The 26,296-nt window shown below is 47.2% G+C and overlaps 1 protein-coding gene across 1 annotated transcript in view; it reads right to left on the bottom strand.

The window, feature by feature from the left end:
• Window positions 1-25,812, bottom strand: part of si:dkey-32e6.6 (extracellular matrix protein 2) — a 50,526-nt gene extending 24,714 nt beyond the window's left edge. The window contains exons 1-8 of the mRNA XM_056301725.1: window positions 24,942-25,812; window positions 24,237-24,379; window positions 21,408-21,626; window positions 20,878-21,094; window positions 20,611-20,726; window positions 18,247-18,379; window positions 14,293-14,450; window positions 9,562-9,698 (exon numbers count right to left, since the gene is read on the bottom strand). Coding sequence (XP_056157700.1) covers window positions 9,562-9,698; window positions 14,293-14,450; window positions 18,247-18,379; window positions 20,611-20,726; window positions 20,878-21,094; window positions 21,408-21,626; window positions 24,237-24,379; window positions 24,942-25,122 — 1,304 coding nt within the window. The 5' untranslated portion in view covers window positions 25,123-25,812. The remainder of the gene's footprint in view (window positions 1-9,561; window positions 9,699-14,292; window positions 14,451-18,246; window positions 18,380-20,610; window positions 20,727-20,877; window positions 21,095-21,407; window positions 21,627-24,236; window positions 24,380-24,941) is intronic.
• Between the last annotated feature and the right edge of the window lie 484 nt (window positions 25,813-26,296).

Below are 26,296 nucleotides of genomic sequence, written 5' to 3'. Positions count from 1 at the left end.
AAGAAAAGCCCACTGGAATTCACCATACTCAAAACACACACACACACACACACACACACACACACACACACACCCTCAAGCCATTCCCGGTGCTCATGTTTATCTCAGTACACAAGGTCAGCTGTCGTGATTTGGTACATGTGGGTGTATGTGCATGCAGATACATGCGTTTTTATGGGCGTGGTGTGAGCACATTTGTGTGTGTCTGTGTGTGTGTGTGTGGGGGGGGGGGGGTTGCAAGTCAGAGCATCAACATCACAGTGATGACAGGAAAACTGCTCAAGAAAACGGATCTGGTTTATCCTCGTTTGAGGATAATCCATTTTTACAAATCCTGTTAGCGGCAGCAGTCCGGCGATAACAGCCGGTCTGGAAGAAGGCATGCACAAAAAGAAGCTGAACACACTGCCCATTTAAAACATTAGTGCATACTCTTGTGGCCAACAGTGGGACTACAGAAGGTGAATGAAAATGGGGGGGGGGGGTGGGGGGTGGAAAAAGAGTTGAAGATCATCTTCGAAAAAATGCTCAGGAATAGCCCTTAATTTTAATCCTTTTGAAGATGGTTGTGGAGTGGTTTGTTTGGACCCAGACAGATAGAGACTACAACTTTTTGAATGTGCGACATTTTCCGTGGACTAATGTACTTGGACGTGTGCAACTCGGGGGCGCACCACACTACGGCAGAATTCGACTGGCAGGGACGCAATGTTGGCAGAACGTACGTCAAGTGTGCAGAAATTTACGACGGTGTAAATGCCGTTTCGTGGAACCAGTGGCGGTTCCAGGTATTTTTAACCTGGGTTGCCCGGGGGGGGGGGGGTGGCGTGCAGAGTGTGCAGAGTTTTTATATGCATTGATATTCCACTAACAATGGGCTGTGACAAATTAATAGGCTACATGCATACACGTAACTGTCGATGGCCAGTCTCCTATTTTTCAGTCAAGTAGGCCAACGTTAACACTGACAAATAAATAGGACCTTCTTCTGAGCTCATTTGCAAAAGCCAAGGCTATGAAGTAGTCAGCTGCTCCAAGCAAACCACCCAACAAAATGCATTATGCAAAGCCTGGGATCTATCCATCCATCCATTATCCCAACCGCTTATCCTGCTCTCAGGGTCGCCGGAATGCTGGAGCCTATCCCAGCAGTCACTGGGCGACAGGCGGGGAGACACCCTGGACAGGCTGCCAGGCCATCACACACACACACACACACACACACACACACACACACACACACACACACACACACACACACACACACACACACACACACACACACACACACACAGTCATACCTAGGGACAATTTGGTATGGCCGAGTCACCTGACCTACATGTCTTTGGACTGTGGGAGGAAACCGGAGCACCCGGAGGAAACCCACACAGACACGGGGAGAACATGCAAACTCCACACAGAGGACGACCCGGGATGACCCCCAAGGTTGGACTACCCCGGGATTCGAACCCAGGACCTTCTTGCTGTGAGGTAACCGCGCTACCCACTGTGCTGCCGTGCTGCCGCCTAGGCTCTGTTTTCCTCTGAATTAACTCAAATAACTAATCTGAATTATATAGTCTTCTACTACTACTACTACTTTTGGCTGCTCCCGTTAGGGGGCGCCATAATGGATCATCTGTTTCCATCTCTTCCTGTCCTCTGCATCTTCCTCTGTCACACCAGCCACCTGCATGTCCTCCCTCACCACATCCATAAACCTCCTCTTTGGCCTTCCTCTTCTCCTCTTCCCTGGCAGCTCCATATCCAGCATCCTTCTCCCAGTATACCCAGCATCTCTCTTCCACACATGTCCAAACCATCTCCATCTTGCCTCTCTTGCTTTGTCTCCAAACCGTCCAACCTGAGCTGTCCCTCTAATATACTCATCCCTAATCCTGTCCTTCTTCATCACTCCCAATGAAAATCTTAGCATCTTCATCTCTGCCACCTCCAGCTCCTCCTCCTGTCTTTTCATCAGTGCCACTGTCTCCAAACCAGATAACATAGCTGGTCTCACAACCACCTTGTAAACCTTCCCTTTAACTCTTGCTGCTACTGTTCCTTTTTTTCTGGATTTTTTCCCCCCATTTTCTCCCCTAATTGTACTTGGCCAATTACCCCACTCTTCCGAGCTGTCCCGGTCGCTGCTCCACCACCTCTGCTAATCTGGGGAGGGCTGCAGACTACCACATGCCTCCTCCGATACATGTGGCGTTGCCAGCCGCTTCTTTTCACCTGACAGGGAGGATTTGTGCCAGGGGGACGTAGCACGTGGGAGGGTTACGCTATTGCCCCCAGCCCCGCCACCCCCCCCGAACAGGCGCCACGACCAACCAGAGGAGGCAGTAGTGCAGCGACCAGGACACATCCGGCTTCCCACCCGCAGACTCGGCCAATTGTGTCTGTAAGGACACACGATCAAGCCGGAGGCAACACGGGGACTTGAACCGGCGATGTCCCATGTTGGTAGGCAACAGAGTAGACTGCTACACCACCCGGACACCCTTTGCTGCTACCCTTCTGTCGCAAATCACTCCTGACACTCTTCTCCACCCACTCCACTCTGCCTGCACTCTCCTCTTCACCTCTCTTCTGCACTACCCATTAGGTTGAACAGTTGACTCCAAGTATTTAAACTCATCCACCTTCGTCACCTCCACTCCTTGCATCCTCACCATTCCACTGACCTCCCTCTCGTTCACGCATATGTATTCCGTCTTGCTCCTACTGACTCTCATTCCTCTTCTCTCCAGTGCATACCTCCACCTCTCCAGGCTCTCCTCCACCTGCACCCTACTCTCACTACAGATCACAATGTCATCTGCAAACATCAGTCCACCGAGACTCCTGCCTGATCTCGTCCGTCAACCTGTCCAGCACCACTGCAAACAAGAAAGGGCTCAGAGCCGATCCTTGATGTAATCCCACCTCCACCTTGAACCCATCCGTCATTCCTGCTTTACACCTCACCACTGTCACACTGCCCTCATACATATCCTGCACCACTCCTACATACTTCTCTGCAACTCCCGACTTCCTCATACAATACCACACCTCCTCTCTCGGCACCCTGTCAAATGTTTCCTCTAAATCCACAAAGACACAAAACGACACAAACCCCTTCTGACCTTCTCTATACTTCTCCATCAAAATTCTCAACACAAACATCACATCTGTAGTGCTCTTTCCTGGCATGAACCCATACTACTGCTCGTTAATCATCGCCTCTCGTCTTAACCTGGCTTCTACTACTCTTTCCCATATCTTCATGCTGTGGCTGATCAACTTTATACCTCTGTAGTTGCTACAGCTCTGCACATCACCCTTGTTCTTGAAAATTGGTACCAGTTTGCTTCTTCTCCACTCCTCAGGCCTCCTCTCACTTTCCAAGACTGTTATTAACCTAGTTAAAAACCCCACTGCCATCTCCTCCAAACACCTCCACGCCTCCACGTGTGTGTCATGAATTACATCTGAATTATATAGCATACCATACATCATAGCATATACTGACATAATGAGCCAATTAGCCTGGATGTTTTTGGATAAAGAATAAAAAAAACTGGTTCTGGCCATATTTAAGGCCGTTAGAGGCATGGACTTTGTTCTGCAGAATAAACCGAGAGGTGTTGGGCAACCCATGCCATGGTACACAAATATAATCCCAATTTACAGGCTTGTTTTAATCTGAGGAGACTAGCATGAAGCGACTGGATAAGTAATGCCTAGTTCACACGACACAGTTTTAGCCCTGATCCCGGAAAGTTCCATCAGTCCATCTGGACGGTTTAGTGGGAGAAACGTTTCATCACTTGTCCATGTGACTTCGTCAGTCTCAGCTGACTGGCGGCATCTCCAACCTTATAAACAGCACAGCTGCACAACAACTGAAACCACCACCACAGCTGTGCCACAACTGAAACCAGCAATCAGTTTCATATGCAAATTGCCATGACAATTAATTAGAGTTAAAACGGCAACTCGTACTATTCACACAGAATTGGGGAATAGTTGCAATCACCGCATTTTGAGATGGCGACAGATGTACTCTTAGGACCCTGCCCCCCCCCCTTTAGTTCTGTCACCATGTTACAACGCTGTGATTGCAAACATTCCCAAATCCTCTGTGAATAGTACACATGGCCATTGCAACAGTAACTCTAGGTAATGGTCACACCGATATTTGCATATGAAATTGGTCGTTGGTTTTGGTCATCATGCAGCTGTATTGTTTATAAGGGTGGGGATACCTGCAGTCAGTTTAGACCAGTGTTTCTCAGTGTGTCCCGCCCCACCGGGGGGGGGGGCATAGGGGCATGACAGGGGAACAATCAACAAAACGTGCTTTCATGAGACAGAGTCTGTAGGTTCCCAGAATGGAGAGCTACTTGACAGGGATGAAAAGAAAGACAGGCGATGCTTCCGAGACAAACGAGACAAAGTGCTTAGCTGACGGCAATCAATCAAAAACCAAGTTAAGCAAATATGACGAAGCCTATCTTTCTCTTGGGTTCATAGTGAATGTGGTGGGAGAAGAGCAGAGACCAGTGTGTATGTCTGAAAACTCTGGCGGCAGCGATAGTATGAGACCAAACAAATAAGAGACTTAGAGAGACATTACACCCCAGTCGTGTCAATAAGCCACTCGAGTTCTTTCAGAGAAAACTTTACACTGCTTTGTAAAAACTGCATCAGTGAACAACAAAGCACTAATGGCATCATACAAAGTCACATCCAGAATTGCCCAGAGCAATTAACCACACACAATAGCAGAGGAGCTCATACCTCTCGCGGCTCTAGATATGGTGTCAACTATGTTTGATGAGACAAGCGCCACAAAATTGAGGGCTGTCCCTCTGTCCAATTATACAGCTGCAAGACGTATATGCGACATTTCAAACGACCCTGAAGAAAAACTGAAAGACAAACGTTTCGCCTTACAAGTGGACGAGGCTACTGACAGCAGTAAAGACTGCTTGTTTATTGCTTACGTGCGCTTTGTCACATCAGAGTCACTGTGAGGTTTTGCTGTTTTGCAAGTAGGTCCCGAGTAGAGCGATAGCTGATAAGCTCTTCGGGCTTCTTGGATGTTAGCTGACAGAATACGGGCTGAAATGGGAGAACCGTGTGGGCATTTGCACGGATAGTGCACAGACCTTGGCAGGGAAAACAAAGGGATTGCAGGCACCAATCAAGATGGTCTCTCCAAATGCATAATGGATGCACCGGGTCATACACAGAGAAGGGCTAGCATCAAGACAGATTAGCCATGACCTAAACGAGGTTTTGACCGATGTTGTTAGCGTGGTCAATTTCATCAAAACAAGACCCCTGAGAGCACGGTTGTTCTCTGCACTCTGTGAGGAGATGGCAGTTGAACCTTCGGCTGTGTCGTTTCACAGCGACGCTAGGTGGCTCTCGCGAGGTAAAGTGTTTGTCGCGAGTCTTTGAGCTCAGAGAGGAAATTCGGGTGTTTCCGGAGAGCGGCATATGCATGAAGTTGCAAACAAGTTCAGCGATGAACGATTTCTGATGAAACCGGCCTATCAGCGATACTTGGAAAGCTGAATGAATTAAATCTTCAGCTTCATGGCCGAGACGAGTACCTTCCTCACCTGGCAAACAAGATCGGTGCATTCACTCAAAAGCTGGAGATGTGGGGCAGGTGACTTGATCAAGGAAATGCTGATGTTTTTGAGAATCCAAAGGAGTTGAATCAAGTGCAACTGGACTTGGTATATATCCGTGACGACATTTCGCCTCTCATCCAAGAGGCTTCCTCAGTTCGTGCCTTTCTGACTAGACCAAGCTAGTCTGACTGGCTAGTGATGAGACTGAGGATTTATCCTCTTTGGAGTCGTTGTCAGAGCAGATTCTTAGAGAATCTGAGTGAATTTGTTGAAACCGGTGATTCTGGAGCCACCACAATGATTTCACGTTTTAAGGAGCACATCTCTTCCCTGAGAGGATTCTTTAAAGAATACTAAACAACAGTGCTCAGTGTGACTGGGTGACAGATCCATTTAATGCAGCAGCACCTGCTGATTTCAGCTCTGCTGAAGAGGACCAGTTCATCGAGGTGACGTCTGACTCCACCCTGAGGTGGCGCTTTACAGCTCAGACACTGAGTGAATTCTGGCTTGGTGTGGAGAGGGAGTATCCACTCATGGGACGGAGGGCCGTGGGCCTTCTGCTTCCCTTCGCCACATCCTATCTCTGTGAGACGAGATGGGTTTTTCTGCTGTTGTCTCACTTAAAATAAAGTACAGAGCTAAGCTCAACATTGAGCATGACTTGAGAGTGGCAGTATCAAACCTGCAACCCCGTTTTGAAAAGATGTGCAGTACAAAACAGGCTCATTGCAGCCACTAATGCAGTGGTAAGTCTTGAGCTCTCACAAATTGACACGCTCCTCGTTTTTCCCAAATATCTGCATTTGTTCTTTTTTTTTTTGCGCAGATTGAACTTTGACGTTATTGTTCTAGTAAAGTGATTTTAAAATTTCATTTCGTTTTTCTCTGTTTTTGAAAAAGCACACAGACTGATGGAGCAATCCAGCGACAAATGTCACAAAAAGAGGTTTGATAAAGTTGAAGTGGAACTTGTGTTTGTTGTTTGTGCGACAGAAATTACTGAAAGAAAAGTGAAAGGACTGTTCCTGATCTTGATGACATTTAAATCCAGTTAAACTTGGCCTATTTTGTCACCATTTTGTTAGGGTGGGGGGGGGCATGACAATATTTCTTCCTCCAAAGGGGGGCATGACAGAAAAAGTTTGAGAACCACTGGTTTAGACTGAAGATGTCACTTAGTGCGAGTGATGAAACGTATATGTCAATAAACGTGTCCCGATGAACTGATTCAACCTTCTTTGATTTTCTTACCTGGATTATTGAGCATGCATCAAGACACGGTATTGCATCATTTCTCGAGTAATTTCTTGCATGTTTCGTGACAAGACGTAGTTTGGTGACCAGACAGACTCATCGGAGAGTCCCCCTGGTGAAAGATTTTGTAATGTGTGACCCCCTATCGCCACTCAGTTTTGTAGTGCAAAAACCACAACAACCTCAAGATTCCCGATTGCGAGACAGCAAGTTGTGTAGTGTTAACAGTACAGCAATCTGACAACTCTGAAAGTCATGTAGTGTGAATTAGGCATAACATGCATCATTACAGTTAATGTAAGTGTGATTTTTTTTTGTTTTTTGGACAAAGCAACAATTACTATTACCATCGTCAGGTTCCTGAGCTTTATCATAATAATGCTCTGACCTGTAGCTAAACCTTTGCAAGTATTTGTGGTCCTGGATCTACGTATCATGATAATAACATTAATTATAATAATCTGACTATGAAAGCTATAAATCAATTTTCATAGTATGGCGATGTGTCGGACTCAGATGAGTGAACGTTAGATATCAGGCTGAAGTGCTTCTTTACCTAAGACATTAACATATTCACATTGATGTTGGATATCCTTCCAGGCTGTTTGTTAGATATGAGGTAGTGGCAGACTGTCTCAGGTTGCAGTCTTGGTTGTACATGTTACACTCTGTAGCCTAATACAGTGGTTCTCAGCCTTTTTGTGCCCAAAAGACATACCAGGATCAAAAGGCACACCAACTCATGGAAATTAATTATGCAGATTGTCTCAAATATCATGATTATATTGTCATTAGAGATAATTCCCCTACATGGCACACTGACAAATGATTAAATCTGACAGGCAGCAATGACATCACTCATCAAAAATATGTAGGCCTATTTATATGAGTCAGTACAAGAGCTTATCATTCAAATTAAACGAGAACCGCAAACATAATTATAATTATTACAATAAGCCAATGTATTTTATGATTTGGGGGCGATATCATGGCCTATGACTGAGTAAGAAAACGATGCCTTGTTGATGTGCAAACGGAGATTGCAGAAAGAGAGCAGTGCAACGTCAACAATAGCACAAGCAGCGCTTCTATGTGGAAGTAATGGGCATCTGATTCACAAGTGCAGATTTTGTACAGTATTTGTATTTATATCTTGTCTGGATTAAACAGGTGGCACGTTCATATCACCAGCACCTGTAATAATCATAATCCAGAATTTACACTGCGAAAGGAGGGGTGTGGATTTGGGTGAGAGAGAGAGAGAGAGAGAGAGAGAGAGAGAGAGAGAGAGAGAGAGAGAGAGAGAGAGAGAGAGAGAGAGAGAGAGAGAGAGAGAGAGAGAGAGAGAGAGAGAGAGAGAGAATGCTGCAGCTCTGGTGATACAAAATAGACTGGGCAATCAGAGCAGCCCTACTCTTTCAAGGGTAGAATTGAGCTTTCAGTTTACAATATGGCCATATCAAGACAGACTTAGTGGACCGGAGGCACTGAAGAATCGCTATTAACATAGCTGTCTCATTATTGTCACAACTACAGGGAGGGAGGGAGAGGGAGCCACCTGAATCTGCTGCCGTCACTTAAACCAGTGTTTCTCAACCGGGGGTCCGCGGACCCCTAGTGGTCCGTGGTGTAATTGCAAGGGGTCAGTGAAAATAAAATATCTTTAAAAAAAAAGATCCTATGACATTTATAGAAATAGGATTATTTTACTCAAATGTGACTGAGACCTTTATCTACCTAAACTATAAAGGGTAACAGGACTTTTTTCTCTAATTACATCTGTTTCACAAGTGTAATTTGTTGTATTTCAATAAGAGATCTCGCTCCCGTTTGCATTGTTAAAAGTTACTGAATACCTATTCTGTTGTGTTACATATATCTGAAAGTTACTGAATACATATTCTGTTTTGTTACATATATCTGAAAGTTACTGAATACATATTCTGTTTTGTTACATATATCTGAAAGTTACTGAATACATATTCTGTTTTGTTACATATATCTGAAAGTTACTGAATACATATTCTGTTTTGTTACATATATCTGAAAGTTACTGAATACATATTCTGTTGTGTTACATATATCTGAAAGTTACTGAATACATATTCTGTTTTGTTACATATATCTGAAAGTTACTGAATACATATTCTGTTTTGTTACATATATCTGAAAGTTACTGAATACATATTCTGTTGTTACATATATCTGAAAGTTACTGAATACATATTCTGTTGTTACATATATCTGAAAGTTACTGAATACATATTCTGTTTTGTTACATATATCTGAAAGTTACTGAATACATATTCTGTTTTGTTACATATATCTGAAAGTTACAGCATAAGAATTCTGTTTTGTTAACTATATCTAAGTTACAACTGAAAGCTCTTATTTTTGCCCCAAAGAGTGAATAAATGCTATAATGCAATTTAAAATGCAGTTTCGACTGTTTCTATCAAATTGCAACCCACCTCCCCCAAGATCAGGTGGAGGGGTCCTCAGGGTAGATCAAAAATACGCAGGGGGTCCAGGACCCCAAAAAGGTTGAGAACCACTGACTTAAACTAAAGTGACACACCTGAACAACAACATGGTATGAGGGCAACAGCTGGATGGATGGGTGGATGAATGAATGTGGATAAAAACAAATAAAATTTAAAAAAACACTTACGTGACATGAGTCCAGGCCTGGTCAGCGACGTTGTGCTCATGCAGCAAGTTATGACTCAGGTCCAACACTTTGAGATTGACGCATCCTCTTAAATCCTCCCTCATCACCTCAATCTGATTTTCACTCATCAACAGTACCTTCAGATAGAAAGAGAGAGAGAAAGAATGGGGGAGGAAAATAAAATGTCTGACACATCTGTGTATTGCACGGTTAACGTGTTTCTGTTTCAGTTGGTTTAGCATTCATAACAGAGAGATGACGAAACGTTTCTCTCTTGGTAAACGTCGTGTCGAGATGAACCGACTCAACTTTCTTTGATTTTCTTACCTGGATTATTGAGCACGCATAAAGACATTCTGACTCATTTCGGCGAGGATTGTCTTAAACTTGTATGCGAGTACGAGCAAACGGCACGTAAGATGGCAGACTACAGGAACCACCTGAGATTCAGCCTCGGGCCCAGACAGAGCAGGATTACATCTAAGGGCCTGCGAATTGAGTCTTCGGTCAAGGGCCACCGAGCTGACAAGATCCTGCAGAAGGCCCATAGCCAGCTGTTGAACGAACGGGTGAGACAAACTAATTCTACCACTGACGCGTTGAAAGCCAGAGAGGAGTAGATCCAACGGAGACTCTTGTTGTGTCTAGATGAGACCATTTTCATGCCCTGTGATGGCCTGGTGGCCTGTCCAGGGTGTCTCCCTGCCTACCACCACATGGCTGCTGGGATCGGCTCCGGCATCCCCGTGACCCTGAGAGCAGGATAGGCGGTTTGGATAAATGGATGGATTGAGTTCACGGAGAAGGCTCGTAGAGCACAACACGGAGAGTCGAAAACCAGGCAGCAAAAGAAGTTCGACCTACTCGCCGCACGCCAGAGACGTCGGCAGACAACGGACGGCGACCTCGACGGCAGACAGCGAGACGGATGCCGGACACGTGCCGGCGATGTGGACAAGGGTGAAGAAGCTGTCCAACAGACAACTCACCCAGGCGGGGGAAGACGTCCTTGCTAAGGGGCTGAATTTTGCTGCCACGACCGAGGCAAATCCCGCCAGTGGAACGGGTCACAGCCACGGAATCAGTGACGCATAAAGGACCCAAAAGCGGAGCAACTGCGGACGTAAGTTTCAGCCTGCCTCAGCAATGTGAACGCTGTGCACTCACGACTCTCAGCGAGGACAAGAACATCATCATCCTTCCGGCGGACAAAGGCAGACGCACTGTTGTATTAAACCAGACGGACTGTCATTTCAATTTTGTTTGTATATCCCAATATCACAAATGAGAAAGTTATGACGTTACTTAGCCACATAAATACTTATGAGCCCCTGAAACGAGATCCAGGCAGTGGTCATAAGGAAAAGGTGATCGATTGTATAAAGCTTTGAGAACAGGACGATGCTATTGACACAATTTTGTACCACAGATTATACGCAGGGGAAGCTACACCTAGTCTGTATGGTTTACCTAAGACACATCAACAGGATGTGCCATTACAGCCTCTTGTTTGTATGATTAACTAAGTGACCTGTAACATCTCTAAGTTTCTGGCATCTACTCTTAAGCAGTTGGTAGGCAGTACTGAACATCACTTTCAGAACACTATGGATTTTGTGGATAAGGTGAGGGACATCATTATGGAGGCGGATGAAACGATGCATTCTTGTTGATGAAGCAGTGGAGGTAGTCCATATGAAATTAAAGGCTGACCCCACCCTTATCAACAGGACCGACCTTAACACCGACCAAGTGTGTCTGCTCATGAAGCTGTGTCTTCAATCCACGTACGTCACATACAGGGGGCAGTACTATAGGCAGAAGCATGGGTGTGCTATGGGTTCCCCCAGTCTCAGCTATAGTGGCCAGCTTGTACATGGAGGAAGTGGAAAAGAGGGCTCTGATGTCCTATCCAGGGACACCACCTAGCCACTGGTTCAGATTGGTGGACGACGCCTGGGTTAAAATTAAATCTCAGGACGTAGCACATTTCACCAACCACCTTAACTCTGTGGACACCACGTCGAGTTCACCAGGGAGGATGTGGACCATGACAGGTTAGCCTTCTTACACTGTGAAGTTGCAATTGGTGATGGAGGACATGTGATTGTTGATGTTTACCGTAAACCAACATATACTTATCAGGACTTAAGGTTTGACTCTCATCATCCACTGGAGCACCAAACTAGGAGTCATCAGGACGCTGCACCACCGAGCCGACAACGTCCCCACCGACACAGCGGCCGGGGAAGTGGAGAAATCCCACATTAAACAGGCCCTGGTTAAGTGTGGTTATCCTAACTGGGCGCTTGTCAAAGCCAGAAGACGCCCAAACAGTGCACCAGCCCATCGAACAGAGAAGGACAGCAGCTGTCTAAGCATAAACCAGTGGTGATTACACATGTGGCGGGAGTTTGGGAAAAGCTGAGACACGTATTTTCCAAACACCGCGTCTCAGTTGCTTTCAAACTATCATCCCCCCCAACACACACACACACACACACACACACATTCCATGGACGCGTAAGCTTGGACGGGAACTAACGACAGAGCTCCAACGTTAAATGTGTATAGCTATATTACAAAAGCTGCAGCTTCTATTTTATTTCCTTTATTTTAATTTCTTTGGCCATCTTTGAGGTTGGGGATTATTTTCAATGTTAATATTCTTTATGTTACACAACTTCTTCCAATGATAATAATAATTGAACTGTCATACCCCCCCCCCCCACACACACACACACACACTTTTCTCCCCAATTGAATTTGGTCAACTTCCCCACTGGTTGCTGCTCCGCCCCCTCTGCCAATCCAGGGAGGGCTGCAGACTACCGCATGCCTCCTCCAATACATGTGGAGTCGCCAGCTGCTTCTTTTCACCTGACAGTGAGGAGTTTCACCAGGGGGACGTAGCGCATACGGGGATCACGCAATTTCCCCCCGTTCCCCCGCCCCCATGAACAGGCGCCCTGACTGACCAGAGGAGGCGCTAGTGCAGCGACCAGGACACATACCGACATCCATCCATCCATTATCCAAACCGCTTATCCTGCTCTCAAGGTCATGGGGATGCTGGAGCCTATCCCAGCAGTCACTGGGCAGTAGGTGGGGAGACACCCTAGACAGGCCGCCGGGCCATCACAGGGCCCCCCCCCCCCACACACACAGCCGTTTGTGTCTGTAGGGATGCTCAGGAATTGTCATTTCTTGTGTTGAGCCCATTTCTTTCCAGGTCACATAAAATGATCAGTATCAGTACTCTACATTGTAACTATTTAATTATGCAAATCCAGGGCATTGCTAAATTCATTATTAGTTGGTAAATGACTTTAGTCCCTGCACTTTTCTTTAATATTGTTAGTGCAAGTAAGTAAAGTGTTACAGTAGCACATTTCAGAATCTGAAAAAAGTAGAAGATTCTGCGTTTGAGTCTTGGCTAATTAGCTGTGAAATCGTGTCCCAGCCCCATCTCACCCATTCACTTTAGATGCTGTTACACTTACTAGAGGAAGAGGGCACTCACAAATGCAGCAAGAGTGGAAGAGACATGTCTTATTCCGGTACGTCATCTTTGAGCGAAGTCTTTTGGGTTACTCTCTTAAATTGTAGAACTATGAAGACGGACCGAGCCATCAAAGCCCCTCTATGAGAAGCCGGTTCACTGTAAAATGCTGCTGGGCAGTAAGTACTTGACCAACAAGACTACACCTCCATCTTTTACCATGGGGAGTCATCTATACTTGCATTTCATAATTATGGGGAGTCATCTATACTTGCATTTCATAATTATGGGGAGTCATCTATACTTGCATTTCATAATTATGGGGAGTCATCTATACTTGCATTTCATAATTAGGTCCACTGGCCAGCTTTTCACAACATGGAGTGTTCATGTTTGTTCCACAGGGCTCTGTCTTTTTTCCACTCTGCTGACGCTTGCACACATGCGCTACTCACGGCCTTGAGATTTGTGGGTTGTGTGTGATCCTATGTCAATTTCAGTACTGGAGCTGCATGAATCTGAACGTGTGACTGGCGGGTTTTCTTTGTGAGGTGCAGGCAGATGTGCTTTGATTGGCCAGTTTTGTTGACAGCATGAGGGTTTTACGCACACAGGAGACGTTTACCCTCAGGGTTTTCTGCCAAATTCACTGAACTTGCCTAAATTTAACCTAACCTAATCTTAACCTAGCCCTAATGCTTCTCTTAACCTGACCTTAACTGATCGCTAACCATCAATCTTAACCTAATCCTAAACCTTATTAACCAAACGCTTCCGTTAGAGCAGAAGCTTTCTTCCAGAAAGCCCCGAAGGCAAACTTCTCCCGTGTGTGGGTTTTACCTGGTCAGTGCCGCCATCTTTACATCTCAGCTTTTCCTACAGTCCTGTCTGGATGCTAACTGCGAAACTCTCCACTCGCACACACGCACTTGGCTTGACAATGCAGATAATGGAGGGTTAGAATAAAGCAAGCATGACATTAAGGTGAGCTATCGGTTAAGGTTAGGTAAGTTAATTTAAGCGAGGCAATAAGTTAAGGTTATTTTGGCGTGAGAGTTTCCAAATCTAGGGTTACCATTTAGACATGAACTTGTCCTATTGTGAAATGACACATTGGACTGTTTGCTCCAATTTGAAACCGTTTCTGGAGCTGCTCCAGACTTGACAGCAACTCCGGGCATCTCCATTCAGCCAGAGATAACTTCCTGTCATAATTACATCACACTGACCTGCAAAGAGGAAGGAAGGTCCTGGGGGAGCGAACGGAAATGGTTTTTGTTCAAATGTAGTTTCTGCAGCTGCTCCAGATGTTTGAACACTGATGATGAAATGCTCCCCTCATAGAGACTGTTGTCCCCCAGCTCTAGAGACAACAGGTTCACCAAACCTATGAAGATAATGATAATAATGAGAAAGGAAAGAAAACATTAGTAGAAGCTCTCTCAGATACACACCCTCTTGCCCCCTTTGGGGCTAGCTAGCACAAACCACTGCTTGGGTGCTAGCTAGCCCCATGGAAATGCACTGACAAGCCCCTGGAAAATGTGTTTTGCACACTTTGCTGCACTTTTGACCTGGGTAGGGCAAGGTTTCCCCACCGACATTTGCCACTATACACTTTCTGAAAAACGTTGTACCCTTTTCTGTTACTCAACTGGAAAATATTGTTTGACAATATTTGTAATAGGGTATAATATCTTACCTTTGTGTGGCCTGCCCAAGTTTACTTTCAAATGCAAGTCATTGTGGACACAATATGGACTCTTCCTCTATGCCTCTTCACTAGCTACGTTTACATGGAGCCTAATATCCCGATTATAATCGGTCTAAACACCCAAACAGAATAAAATGCTCCGCATTGTAGCGAATTCGGGAGGCAACCACAGGAACTGCCGCGGCCGGGAGGCGAACCCGTACCGCCCGCACCGGGAGACATCGCTAACCGCTCGACTAAAGGAATAGACCCGCCAGCCAGCGGCCAGCGTGTCTACTTATCCATGCACGCTACACTATAAACGCCCCAGTCAGATTAAAACAGGCCCGAATCGGTCGCAGAGGGGTAGTTTAAACCTTTTCATAAACAGTCAAAAGAAAAATTGTACCGTATAAACGATTTAACCCGAGCGCTCCGGCTGCGTTCTTTCTGCGCGTGCGCAACACCCTGCCGAGTCATTTCCGGTTGTCAGCTGACGGTTTGTTGCGCCGCTTCCTTGCGTTTCGGGAGTCGGGAACAATTTGTTCCCGTTTCCCCCAGCCCACAAAACACATCCCGAATTTCCAAAAAACGACACTACCTGTTGTGTATAAGTCACCACAGTGTGACTGTAGTCTAGACCAGTGGTTCTCAACCTTTTTGGGGTCCTGGACCCCCTGCGTATTTTTGATCTACCCTGAGGACCCCTCCACCTGATCTTGGGGGAGGGGGGTTGCAATTTGATAGAAACAGTAGAAACTACATTTTAAATTTCATTATAGCATTTATTCACTCTTTGGGGCAAAAATAAGAGCTTTCAGTTGTAACTTAGATATAGTTAACAAAACAGAATTCTTATGCAGTTACTTTCAGATATATGTAACAAAACAGGATATGTATTCAGTAACTTTCAGATATAGTTAACAAAACAGAATTCTTATGCAGTAACTTTCAGATATATGTAACAAAACAGAATATGTATTCAGTAACTTTCAGATATATGTAACAACAGAATATGTATTCAGTAACTTTCAGATATATGTAACAAAACAGAATATGTATTCAGTAACTTTCAGATATATGTAACAAAACAGAATATGTATTCAGTAACTTTCAGATATATGTAACAAAACAGAATTTGTATTCAGTAACTTTCAGATATATGTAACAACAGAATTTTTATGCAGTAACTTTTAACAATGCAAACGGGAGCGAGATCTCTTATTAAAATACAGTAAATTACACTTGTGAAACAGATGTAATTAGAGAAAAAAGTCCCGTTACCCTTTATAGTTTAGGTAGATAAAGGTCTCAGTCACATCTGAGTAAAATAATCCTATTTCTATAAATGTCATAGGATCTTTTTTTTAAAGCTATTTTATTTTCACGGACCCCTTGCAATTATACCACGGACCACTAGGGGTCCGCGGACCCCCGGTTGAGAAACACTGGTCTCGGACACTGCAGCTTTAAGTTTTACTACAGCCGGTTTACGGCAGTCGGTTTACGGCAGTAACCCGGGACGTGGTTGACGCTACGCCGTACGTGTATGTGACGTTTACTGCGGCGGCAATAAACACAGTTTGATTCGAGGTCGTGGTCCGAGTTTTGCTGGACACAACACTACCAAAAACAGAGAGAACGAAGAAGAAGAAGAAAAACGCAAACAGTTAACAACACAGTCCACAAAACATCCACTATCCAGAGAACGAACGCCGGCCAGGATGACTGCTGTCAGTACTGCCGGTCTGCATGGCTAGCTGTTAGCTTAGCCTGCCCCGCTTCCGCATCCTGTCAGACCGCCTTTGGCGTTACCCCCTCGCATGCAGCTCCGGTCCGGGCCCACAGGATGCCGCAGAATCCGATCCAGCACCAGCTCTCCCAGCCATCAAACGAAGACAAAGCTCAGACGCAGACGTGGACAAGGACGCAGCATGGACGGTGCTGGGTGAGGCCGCCGCAAACGTGAAGTCGCGCTGCCAACTTCCCACACCGGAAGCGGAACCACCGGAAGCGGAACTTTTCAACTTCTAATTGAGTTAATAGTTTTCCTGTACTATTTCATGGATTTATTCGATCGTCGATCGTATCGACTCCGTAGTGCTGGCGCCGTTATGTGGTGAGAAACACGGGGACTCAACCCTCAGCCGTGACCATGATCGACAGTTTTGTTTGTCCTTCCTCGCTGAGCTTTTAGTCTGATTCCTGGAAATACAGCCTGTTGTTGTTTGATTCATGAGCGGACTCTGCTGTCCCTCGACTGTGGCTACCTAACACTCACACTGGCGGATTCTGCTGCTAACTAGCACCGACTTGTTGTTAGCCAAAGTAGCAAGCTTGCGCTTCAAGACAGGCTTGCTACAGAGACTCAGTGGCGCCCCCAAGGGGTGGCCACGGCCACCCTGATACTATCCCTGGCCCCCCCCAGCCACAAGTCGCATATGCAGAATATGCTTCTGATTATGCATAATACGCGTCTTTCTGATATCTTACATTAGGTGCTGTTCATTTAAATCAATAGTGTATATTTTCCTTAACTCTCACATTGACAGTTTTCAACTAGCCTATACAGTATACTACAGCAGCATCATAGAATTCCTGAAATTCAGCCATGGCTTTTGGTTTTGGTGTGCCACCCCAAGATTTTCAGTGGCCCCATTTGGCCCCCCCCCCCTATGAAAAATGTCTGGGGGCGCCACTGCGAGAGACTCCGCAATTTTCTTGCCCGTGTCAGTTGTGGTCTGCTACTTAAGAGACTGACATCCTTCTCCCTCACAAAAGTCGGACTGTAATGCCCTGCGACGACTGCCAGCTGCTCCAGCAGGCGAACAGAAAGACCGTTAAAGAAAGTGAACATTATGGGACGCCTAGACGACAGGAAAGTAAGAAATAACAACCTGTTCAAACAAGGCCACAAAAAATGTCACACGTCGCATGTCACGCAGCTGCTGCGATTAAATGCGTCGACGCATGTAAACACCAGACCGTATCAGATCACATCCCATGAAAACAGCTGAGCCGAATTCTTCAGTTGGAAGGATTTCAGTCAGAATGAAAAAAGAGTGCAATGTGCGCTGGGAGGAACAACCGTTGCTGATTCTGTTTTCGTTCACCTGAGCCTACGTGCCATGGACATCATACTGGCAAAATAAAAATATTGACTTCGAAAGAAGGAGCAAAGGGAAACAAGTCCCTAGAGGAGAGAATGTGTTTGGTGTTTTCCCTTCAGGTTTCAGAGAAAGGAATAGACGCAGAAGAGCAGGATCCATATTGACGTGCATTTGAAAGTAGACTTGAACAAGCCACACACAAAGGTGACACTTCACACTTAATTACACATATTTTCAAGTTCAAGGGTTTCAGAAACCTTGCCCAACCTAAGTCAAACGTGCCGTAAATTGTGCGAAATGAACTCTCCAGGAAATTGTCAAAGCATTTCTGTGTGTTGGTGCTAGTCCCAATCGGGGCCCACACGCTCTCATACTTTTACCTTTGACGCAGTCAGGCGTGAGCGCGCTGAGCTTGTTGTTATTTATCTTCAGTTCTTCCAGAGAAGAAGGCAGCTCTGGGACTCGGGTCAGCTGGTTTCCATCCAGATTCAGCTTCTTTAGACGGGTCAAGTTCTGCACAATACAAAGGACGGGTTGGACAAAAAGGGTGGGCAGGCCAGAGATGTACAATAGGCAGAATGAACATCCGTTTTTTTTTTTTTTCTGCACCAAAGTACAACACTAAGAAAATAGGAATACAGTCACAGGCTTCACGGAACTGTACCAAATGAGGGAGTATTAAAACCAAGGGCTCCTCTTTTCCATCAATCATGCAGTATTTTGGGAAAGTGTTGCTCTACGTGGCTCTTTATTGAGTGCTGGTGTGGTTGATGTGTGTAGAGGGAACGCAGTGGGCCATGCCTCTTTCAGAATCCCTCAAGCCGGTCCAGCAGAGCTCTGTCATTACTGTTCACGGAGCAGAACTTACAGAAAAATCATTTCTTCTCCTAAAAAAAAATTTTTTTTTTTAATCTCCAGCTCATTGGCTACGGTTGTATTCCGAGACAGCTGTCCAGCCAATGGCAGAGAGAGCATGCCGACGGCTGTGAGCTGCACCCGGTCAGTGTGGTCAGGGGCCATATTTGGCCTGTGGTCTCTGGCTTGTGGCCATTTACAGGCTGCCGGCCAGAGGCTTTTCTTAGGGAGGGTTGCCTAATGCAGCTTTAGCGGTGCTCCAATAATGTGGTACAGATACAGGATACGCTATATGTGTCACAATTAAACCTATAAAAAGACATTACACTGATGTTAGCATGTTAGTGGAGGAACAGATAATGCCCAGGTCAACCTTGTATACAGCGGTGCGTTTCATGGACCCCCTGTCCTGCAGATTTTCATCGTAACCCTGCATAGGAAGACCTGCTTGTACTTGCTGATGCAGTTGGTATTTAAGTGGTGTCCAAATTGTTAGGACATTCTACACACTTTAAAGTATGTAGCGTATACTATACATGTACTGCGTAATATTGGGGTATACTGTTCAATGGGTAGAATGCAGTATGCCCCCTATGGTAGGTACGTTACACTTGCTGGACTCACACCCAAGCAGAGGTAACCCTTTATAACGCCGGAAGAACTTGATTGGTTTTGCTTTGTCCATTTTGATTTAGCCTCAGCTGTTTATTGATACCAAGGGTGTCAAATACTATGCTTAAACATATTTCATAAGTTAATACTTATGAATGTGCTGACGCTGGCTGCCTCTCCCCCTGCTTCAGAAATTGCTTTGGTAAATTTTCCCCAGGCCAGTTGTTTCTATGGAAGTGACAAAGGCATGAGGAATGATGGGAGGGTTTTGATTGTTTCATAACCATAAGCGCCACACTTAATATTTTCATTTCATGGGGGCGTCCGGGTAGCGCAGCGGTCCATTCCGTTGCCTACCAACACAGGGATCACTGGTTCGAATCCCCGCGTTACCTCCGGCTTAGTCGGGCGTCCCTACAGACACAATTGGCCGTGTCTGCGGGTGGGAAGCCGGATGTGGGTATGTGTCCTGGTCGCTGCACTAGCGCCTCTTCTGGTCGGTGTGTGTGTGTGTGTGTGTGTGTGTCGGCCCTGTGATGGACCGGCGGCCCGTCCAGGGTGTCTCCCCGCCTACCGCCCAGTGACTGCTGGGACAGGCTCCAGCATCCCCGTGACCCTGAGAGCAGAATAAGCGGTTTGGATAATGGATGGATGGGTGTGGGTATGTGTCCTGGTCGCTGCACTAGCGCCTCCTCTGGTCGGGTTGGGGCGCCTGTTTGGGTGGGAGGGGGGGGCATAGCGTGATCCTCCCACGCGCTACGTCCCCCTGGCGAAACTCCTCACTGTCAGGTGAAAAGAAGCGGCTGGCGACTCCACATGTATGGGAGGAGGCATGTGGTAGTCTGCAGCCCTCCCCGGATCGGCAGAGGGGGGTGGAGCAGCGACCGGGACGGCTGGGAAGAGTGGGGTAATTGGCCAAGTACAACTGAGGAGGAAAGGGGGGGGGGGTCCAGAAATATTTTCTTTCATTTTCTGTAGTATGCTTACACAATATGCTAGATTTGCATACTATTAGTGTACAGAAAACCGGGACACAGCTGTAATTACGTAAGATTTGGCACACCTGACACGACTGTTAGAACCGGACCGGTTGAGTAAGTGAGAGCAGACCCTCTGTGCCGACGCAGGGCGACAAAGAAGCTCTGCGAGATGGCCGCTACACGAGATACAGAGCTTTGAGACGTGGGGAGAAAGACCAACGTGCCAGCAAAAGAGGGTTTGACAGGTACGGTGGTACTGGCGGACGAGGAGCCGTCACGGCGTACTGCGGTACTCACAGACAGAGGGTTTTGGTTCAGCGATGCGTCGTCCAACAGGTTTCTGCTCAGGTCCAGTGTCTCCAGGTTGGGCAGGCCGGAGAAACCTCGCGGGGAAATGTGACTGATGTTGTTCTCTGCAAAGATTCAACACAGATCATCACCTGCTGACACTCCTCGAAGTCGCGGCCGGCTCTGCTTTTCTCGAAAGGTTAGGATTAAGGTTAGACACCCACACGCACACACAGACACACACACACAGACACACACAGACAGACACACACACACCTGCCAGGTCCAGGTCGGTGATGTCCAGGTCGGTGATGTTTGGCAGGTGAGTCATGCCGACTCCCCGGCAGCTGACTCGTTCGTCTGCAGTCTGGCATGCCTCAGGGAAGCCGCCCCGAGTCTCCGTCTGATTGTTCGGCGATTCAGTCCCTTCTTCTTCCTCCCCTTCTTCCTCCCCTTCTCCTCCCTCTTCCTCTTCCTCTTCTTCCTCTTCTTCCTGCAAATAGACTCACCGGTGAAACAAATGGCACGTAACAACCGACCACTCGAACCGTCTTCTGGTGAGCTACGTGCGTGAGCAAACATCCTGCGTTTGTGTCAGTGGTTTGGTTTAAAGAACAAATAGCGGCACGCCCCCCGGTGGCTGACCTGGCAGCGTGTGTACTGCATAAGGCATTCCTTACCGCAGCGGCCCGGGTTCGAATCCGGCTCGGGCCCTCTGCTGCATGTCGTCCCCTCTCTCTCCCCTGCGTTTCCCGCCTCTACTATCACTATCGGGTTATAAAAGAACACACATAACCATTTCAAACCTCCTCCTCCTCATCTTCATCGTCGTCATCTTCATCGTCGTCGTCTTCATCGTCGTCGTCCTCCTCCTCCTCCTCCTCTTTTTTTTTCCGTGGTTTCTCCTGGTCCAGCAGTCTGGTCTTCTCCGTGTAAAGCTCTTTAAGTACAGCCATCAGGGCACTTGCCACCTTGTCTGCAGTGAAATGCCTCCTCCAGTCCAGCAGGGGGCGCCCCAGTCCAACCTGTTGGTACAGGGGGGGGGGGATCGCTGAGACGACGCACCAAAAGAGAAACTCCGCCACATACCAGTGGTTTTCAAACTAGGGGTCACGACCCACAAGTGGGTCACAGCGGGGGCCGTGTGGGTCGCAGGACATCCACAATGAACACATTTCGGATGGAGACGTAAAACGAGGCTTTGCAACCTTTGGGGTTTTCTTTGCAATAAGTATTGTGATATTAAAGATAAACAGGAGATGAATAATTTCACCATATATATATATATATACAGCTTATACCACATATATATATATATATATATACACTACCGTTCAAAAGTTTGGGATCACCCAAACAATTTCGTGTTTTCCATGAAAAGTCACACTTATTCACCACCATATGTTGTGAAATGAATAGAAAATAGAGTCAAGACATTGACAAGGTTAGAAATAATGATTTTTATTTGAAATAAGATTTTTTTTACATCAAACTTTGCTTTCGTTAAAGAATCCTCCATTTGCAGCAATTACAGCATTGCAGACCTTTGGCATTCTAGCTGTTAATTTGTTGAGGTAATCTGGAGAAATTGCACCCCACGCTTCCAGAAGCAGCTCCCACAAGTTGGATTGGTTGGATGGGCACTTCTTTGAGCAGTTTGAGTTTCTGGAGCATCACATTTGTGGGGTCAATTAAACGCTCAAAATGGCCAGAAAAAGAGAACTTTCATCTGAAACTCGACAGTCTATTCTTGTTCTTAGAAATGAAGGCTATTCCATGTGAGAAATTGCTAAGAAATTGAAGATTTCCTACACCGGTGTGTACTACTCCCTTCAGAGGACAGCACAAACAGGCTCTAACAGGTACTATTTAATGAAGATGCCAGTTGGGGACCTGTGAGGCGTCTGTTTCTCAAACTAGAGACTCTAATGTACTTATCTTCTTGCTCAGTTGTGCAACGCGGCCTCCCACTTCTTTTTCTACTCTGGTTAGAGCCTGTTTGTGCTGTCCTCTGAAGGGAGTAGTACACACCGGTGTAGGAAATCTTCAATTTCTTAGCAATTTCTCGCATGGAATAGCCTTCATTTCTAAGAACAAGAATAGACTGTCGAGTTTCAGATGAAAGTTCTCTTTTTCTGGCCATTTTGAGCGTTTAATTGACCCCACAAATGTGATGCTCCAGAAACTCAATCTGCTCAAAGAAGTGCCCATCCAACCAATCCAACTTGTGGGAGCTGCTTCTGGAAGCGTGGGGTGCAATTTCTCCAGATTACCTCAACAAATTAACAGCTAGAATGCCAAAGGTCTGCAATGCTGTAATTGCTGCAAATGGAGGATTCTTTGACGAAAGCAAAGTTTGATGTAAAAAAAATCTTATTTCAAATACAAATCATTATTTCTAACCTTGTCAATGTCTTGACTCTATTTTCTATTCATTTCACAACATATGGTGGTGAATAAGTGTGACTTTTCATGGAAAACACAAAATTGTTTGGGTGATCCCAAACTTTTGAACGGTAGTGTATATATATATGTGTGTGTGTGTGTGTGTGTACAGCTGCATGTCCAAAGACATGAAAGACATGTAGGTCAGGTGAATCAACTGCACTAAATTGTCCCTAGGTGTGTGTGTGTGTATGTGTGTGTGTGTGTGTGTGTGTGTGTGGGCCCTGTATTGGCCTGGCGCGGCCTGTCCAGGGTGTCTCCCCGCCTGCTGCCCAATGACTGCTGGGATAGGCTCCGGTATCCCCACCACCCTGAGAGCAGGTGGCCATCACAGACACACACACACACATTCATACCAAGTCACCTGACCCACATGTCTTTGGACTGTGGGAGGAAACCGGAGCCCCCGGAGGAAACCCACGCAGACACGGGGAGAACATGCCAGCTCCACACAGAGGACGACCCGGGACGACCCCCAAGGTTGGACTACCCCGGGACTCGAACCCAGGACCTTCTCGCTGTGAGGTGACCGCGCTAACCACTGTGGCACCGTCCATCTAGCCATCCATCCATCATCCGAACCGCTTATCCTGCTCTCAGGGTGGTGGGGATGCTGGAGCCTACTATCCCAGCAGTCATTGGGTGGCAGGTGGGGAGACACCCTGGACAGGCCGCCAGGCCATCACAGGGTCCCCCCCCCCCCACACACACACACACACACCTAGGGACAATTTAGTACGGCCGAGTCACCTGACCCACTTGTCTTTGGACCGTGGGAGGAAACCCACACAGACACGGGGAGAACATGCCAACTCCACACAGAGGACGACCCGGGACGACCCACCGAGGCTGGACTGCCCCGGGGCTCGAACCCGGGACCTTCTCGCTGCGAGGCGACCGCGCTAACCACTGCGCCGCCTTTAAAATGATATCTTACACTTAAATAACACAAATAGAACAGCAAAACCTCTTAAATGACCTCGCTAGTTGTCATTTTCTACCGGCCAGTAAAAAAGTCTCAGTGTAACGTGACAGCGGGGCCCAGTTCGTCTCACGTCGCGTCTTTTCCAGTCTGACTGTTGCGCCGTTTGCGTGCGATGCAAACGCTAAAACAATATACCGCTCCGGCCCTGGTAATTACACGTTCAGCATATGCGCGCAGTAAATTATACTGTATGACCCGCTGGTACCAGTCTGTACGCGGTGGACTCCACGGTCGCGGCGTGTCTCCTCCCCCACGTTCCCCTGCGTCTCCTGCCAGCCTTCGACGCTTGGAAATCCACATCGCCCTCCAACTTCTCCGCCACTCCGGGACTCTCGTCCTTCAGTTCTCCTGTACCGGGAGACCCGAGACACAAAGTGAAAAAGAGACACAAACACAGAGTCAAGCCAGTTAGCAAGGTTACCATTCCCTCTTTTACAAATCCTTTACATCCCAGGCAAGAGGAGCTGAGAGAAGAAAACAAGCCGGCTGGTTTTACTACACAGGGGGGGGGGGGGCCACAGAACAGGCTGCGGGCACGGTAACAGCCAAATAAAGAAACACCAGAGACGGGGTTTCCATCGAGTCCTGGAAAACCTGGAAATTTACAGATTTCCAACCACCGGGGAAGCTCCTGGAGCATGATCGAACTGATCAGATGTCCCGGAAATAGGATTGAGGGGATGGAAAATTGTCAAGTTGGGTTATGAAATTCTCATTACACCCTTTAATTACTTCTCTCATCCTTGTTCTCGTCTGCTGAGGCGGATGGCATGGTCTCTAGCTCACACGTCCTATGTTGATGAACTGAGATGGGACACGGGTGGGAAGGTTGGGTCGTTCATGGGGAAAACGCCTTGGAGAAGTCCTGGAAACTAACCTAGAAAGAGAGCAGGAACCTTGAAAGACTCACCTGCGGGGAGACCGGTGGTCTCCACCCGTGTGTCCGACGCTGCCTCCACCACCCGAAACCCCGGAAGGTGGGACTCGAGCGACCCGGGCGCACCCCCTCCGTCCACCGGGTCCGGGACTCGTCCCGATAAAACCACGGCGGTCAGGTGAACACACACGATCCACGGCCCGAACACCTGCATCTCTGGAGCTGGAGCCGATCTTCTGAGGTCCTTCCACCGGACGGCGAAGCCCAAAACCTCCGGACCACTTCAAAGGGGGGGGGGGGGGACGGATCCAATCCACAGAAAGCACCAGGGGAGGAAGAAGAAGAAGAAGAAGAAGAAGCTCGCCTGCCTTCACATCCAGGAGAACGAACAATCAAAAAGCAAGAAGCCACCTCTGGATCCGTGTCCGAATGACGAGGAGCTCCGGCGGACCAAGAGAGGGAAACTCTCCTCTTCCTGCCCAGCTTAAAGTGAGGGATGAGAGCAGGAGGGAGGGAGGGAGGGAGGGAGGGTGCCGAGAAGGGACGGGATACAGAGAAGGCGGAGAGGTTAGAAAATAAACTCTCACGTAAACAAAGGCCTTCCTTCATGCCACACGAAACACACAGACGCCCACGGCCGGACCAACACGAGGCGACGGCAGACGGGGGCCAAATGAGAGACCTGGAAGAAAATAGCGCTCACGTACGACTTCATGGGTTTGTGGCTGAAATGGGAGCCGGACATTTGGGTTCCATCATACCGGCATGTGAACAGGGCCAAGCGGCGGCAGATACGGGGGCCCGTAGACAGAAACAGCTCAGGCTGGAGTCGCCCGTGTTTGGCCAGGCTCCATTCCCAACTAGGTTATAAAAGAAACACGGCTAGCAGAAATGAATGATGAGCCTGTAGACACACACACACACACACACACACACAGACACACACAGACAGACACACACAAGCAGGTGCGTCTGGTTGGGGTTCTCACCTCGTGGAGAAACCTGCTGACAGCAACTCTTCATTGACTCATTAAACCACACACACATGCACGTCTGCAAACAGGCACGTAGGTGCGAAACAACGCGCACACCTAACCAACCGTGGCTTACAAAATTCATATTTATATTCATGTTTCACATTTGCTGCAAGATGGGGGGGGGAGGAGGAGGGGGGGGGTCGTCAACGGGACGCGTTGCACGATTCCTGGTAGTGTTATTTTCCGGAGGGAGGACAGTTTTACACCAAACACCGAAACATTCACGTCCCGAAGCGCCCCGGCAAGGCAAACGGGGATGAGAAAACGTTTCGGTACCGACAGCAGACCTGCTGACCACCGTCAGCCGCTCCTGTAACCTCAGTCTGAACCAACAAGCCCGGGGGGTAGAAG

The sequence above is a fragment of the Lampris incognitus genome, unplaced genomic scaffold (genome assembly GCF_029633865.1).
Source record: "Lampris incognitus isolate fLamInc1 unplaced genomic scaffold, fLamInc1.hap2 H_5, whole genome shotgun sequence".
In the NCBI taxonomy this organism is placed as follows: domain Eukaryota; kingdom Metazoa; phylum Chordata; class Actinopteri; order Lampriformes; family Lampridae; genus Lampris; species Lampris incognitus.
The sequence above is the reverse complement of the archived record's forward strand: the minus strand, read 5'-3'. Positions and strand labels throughout refer to the sequence as shown.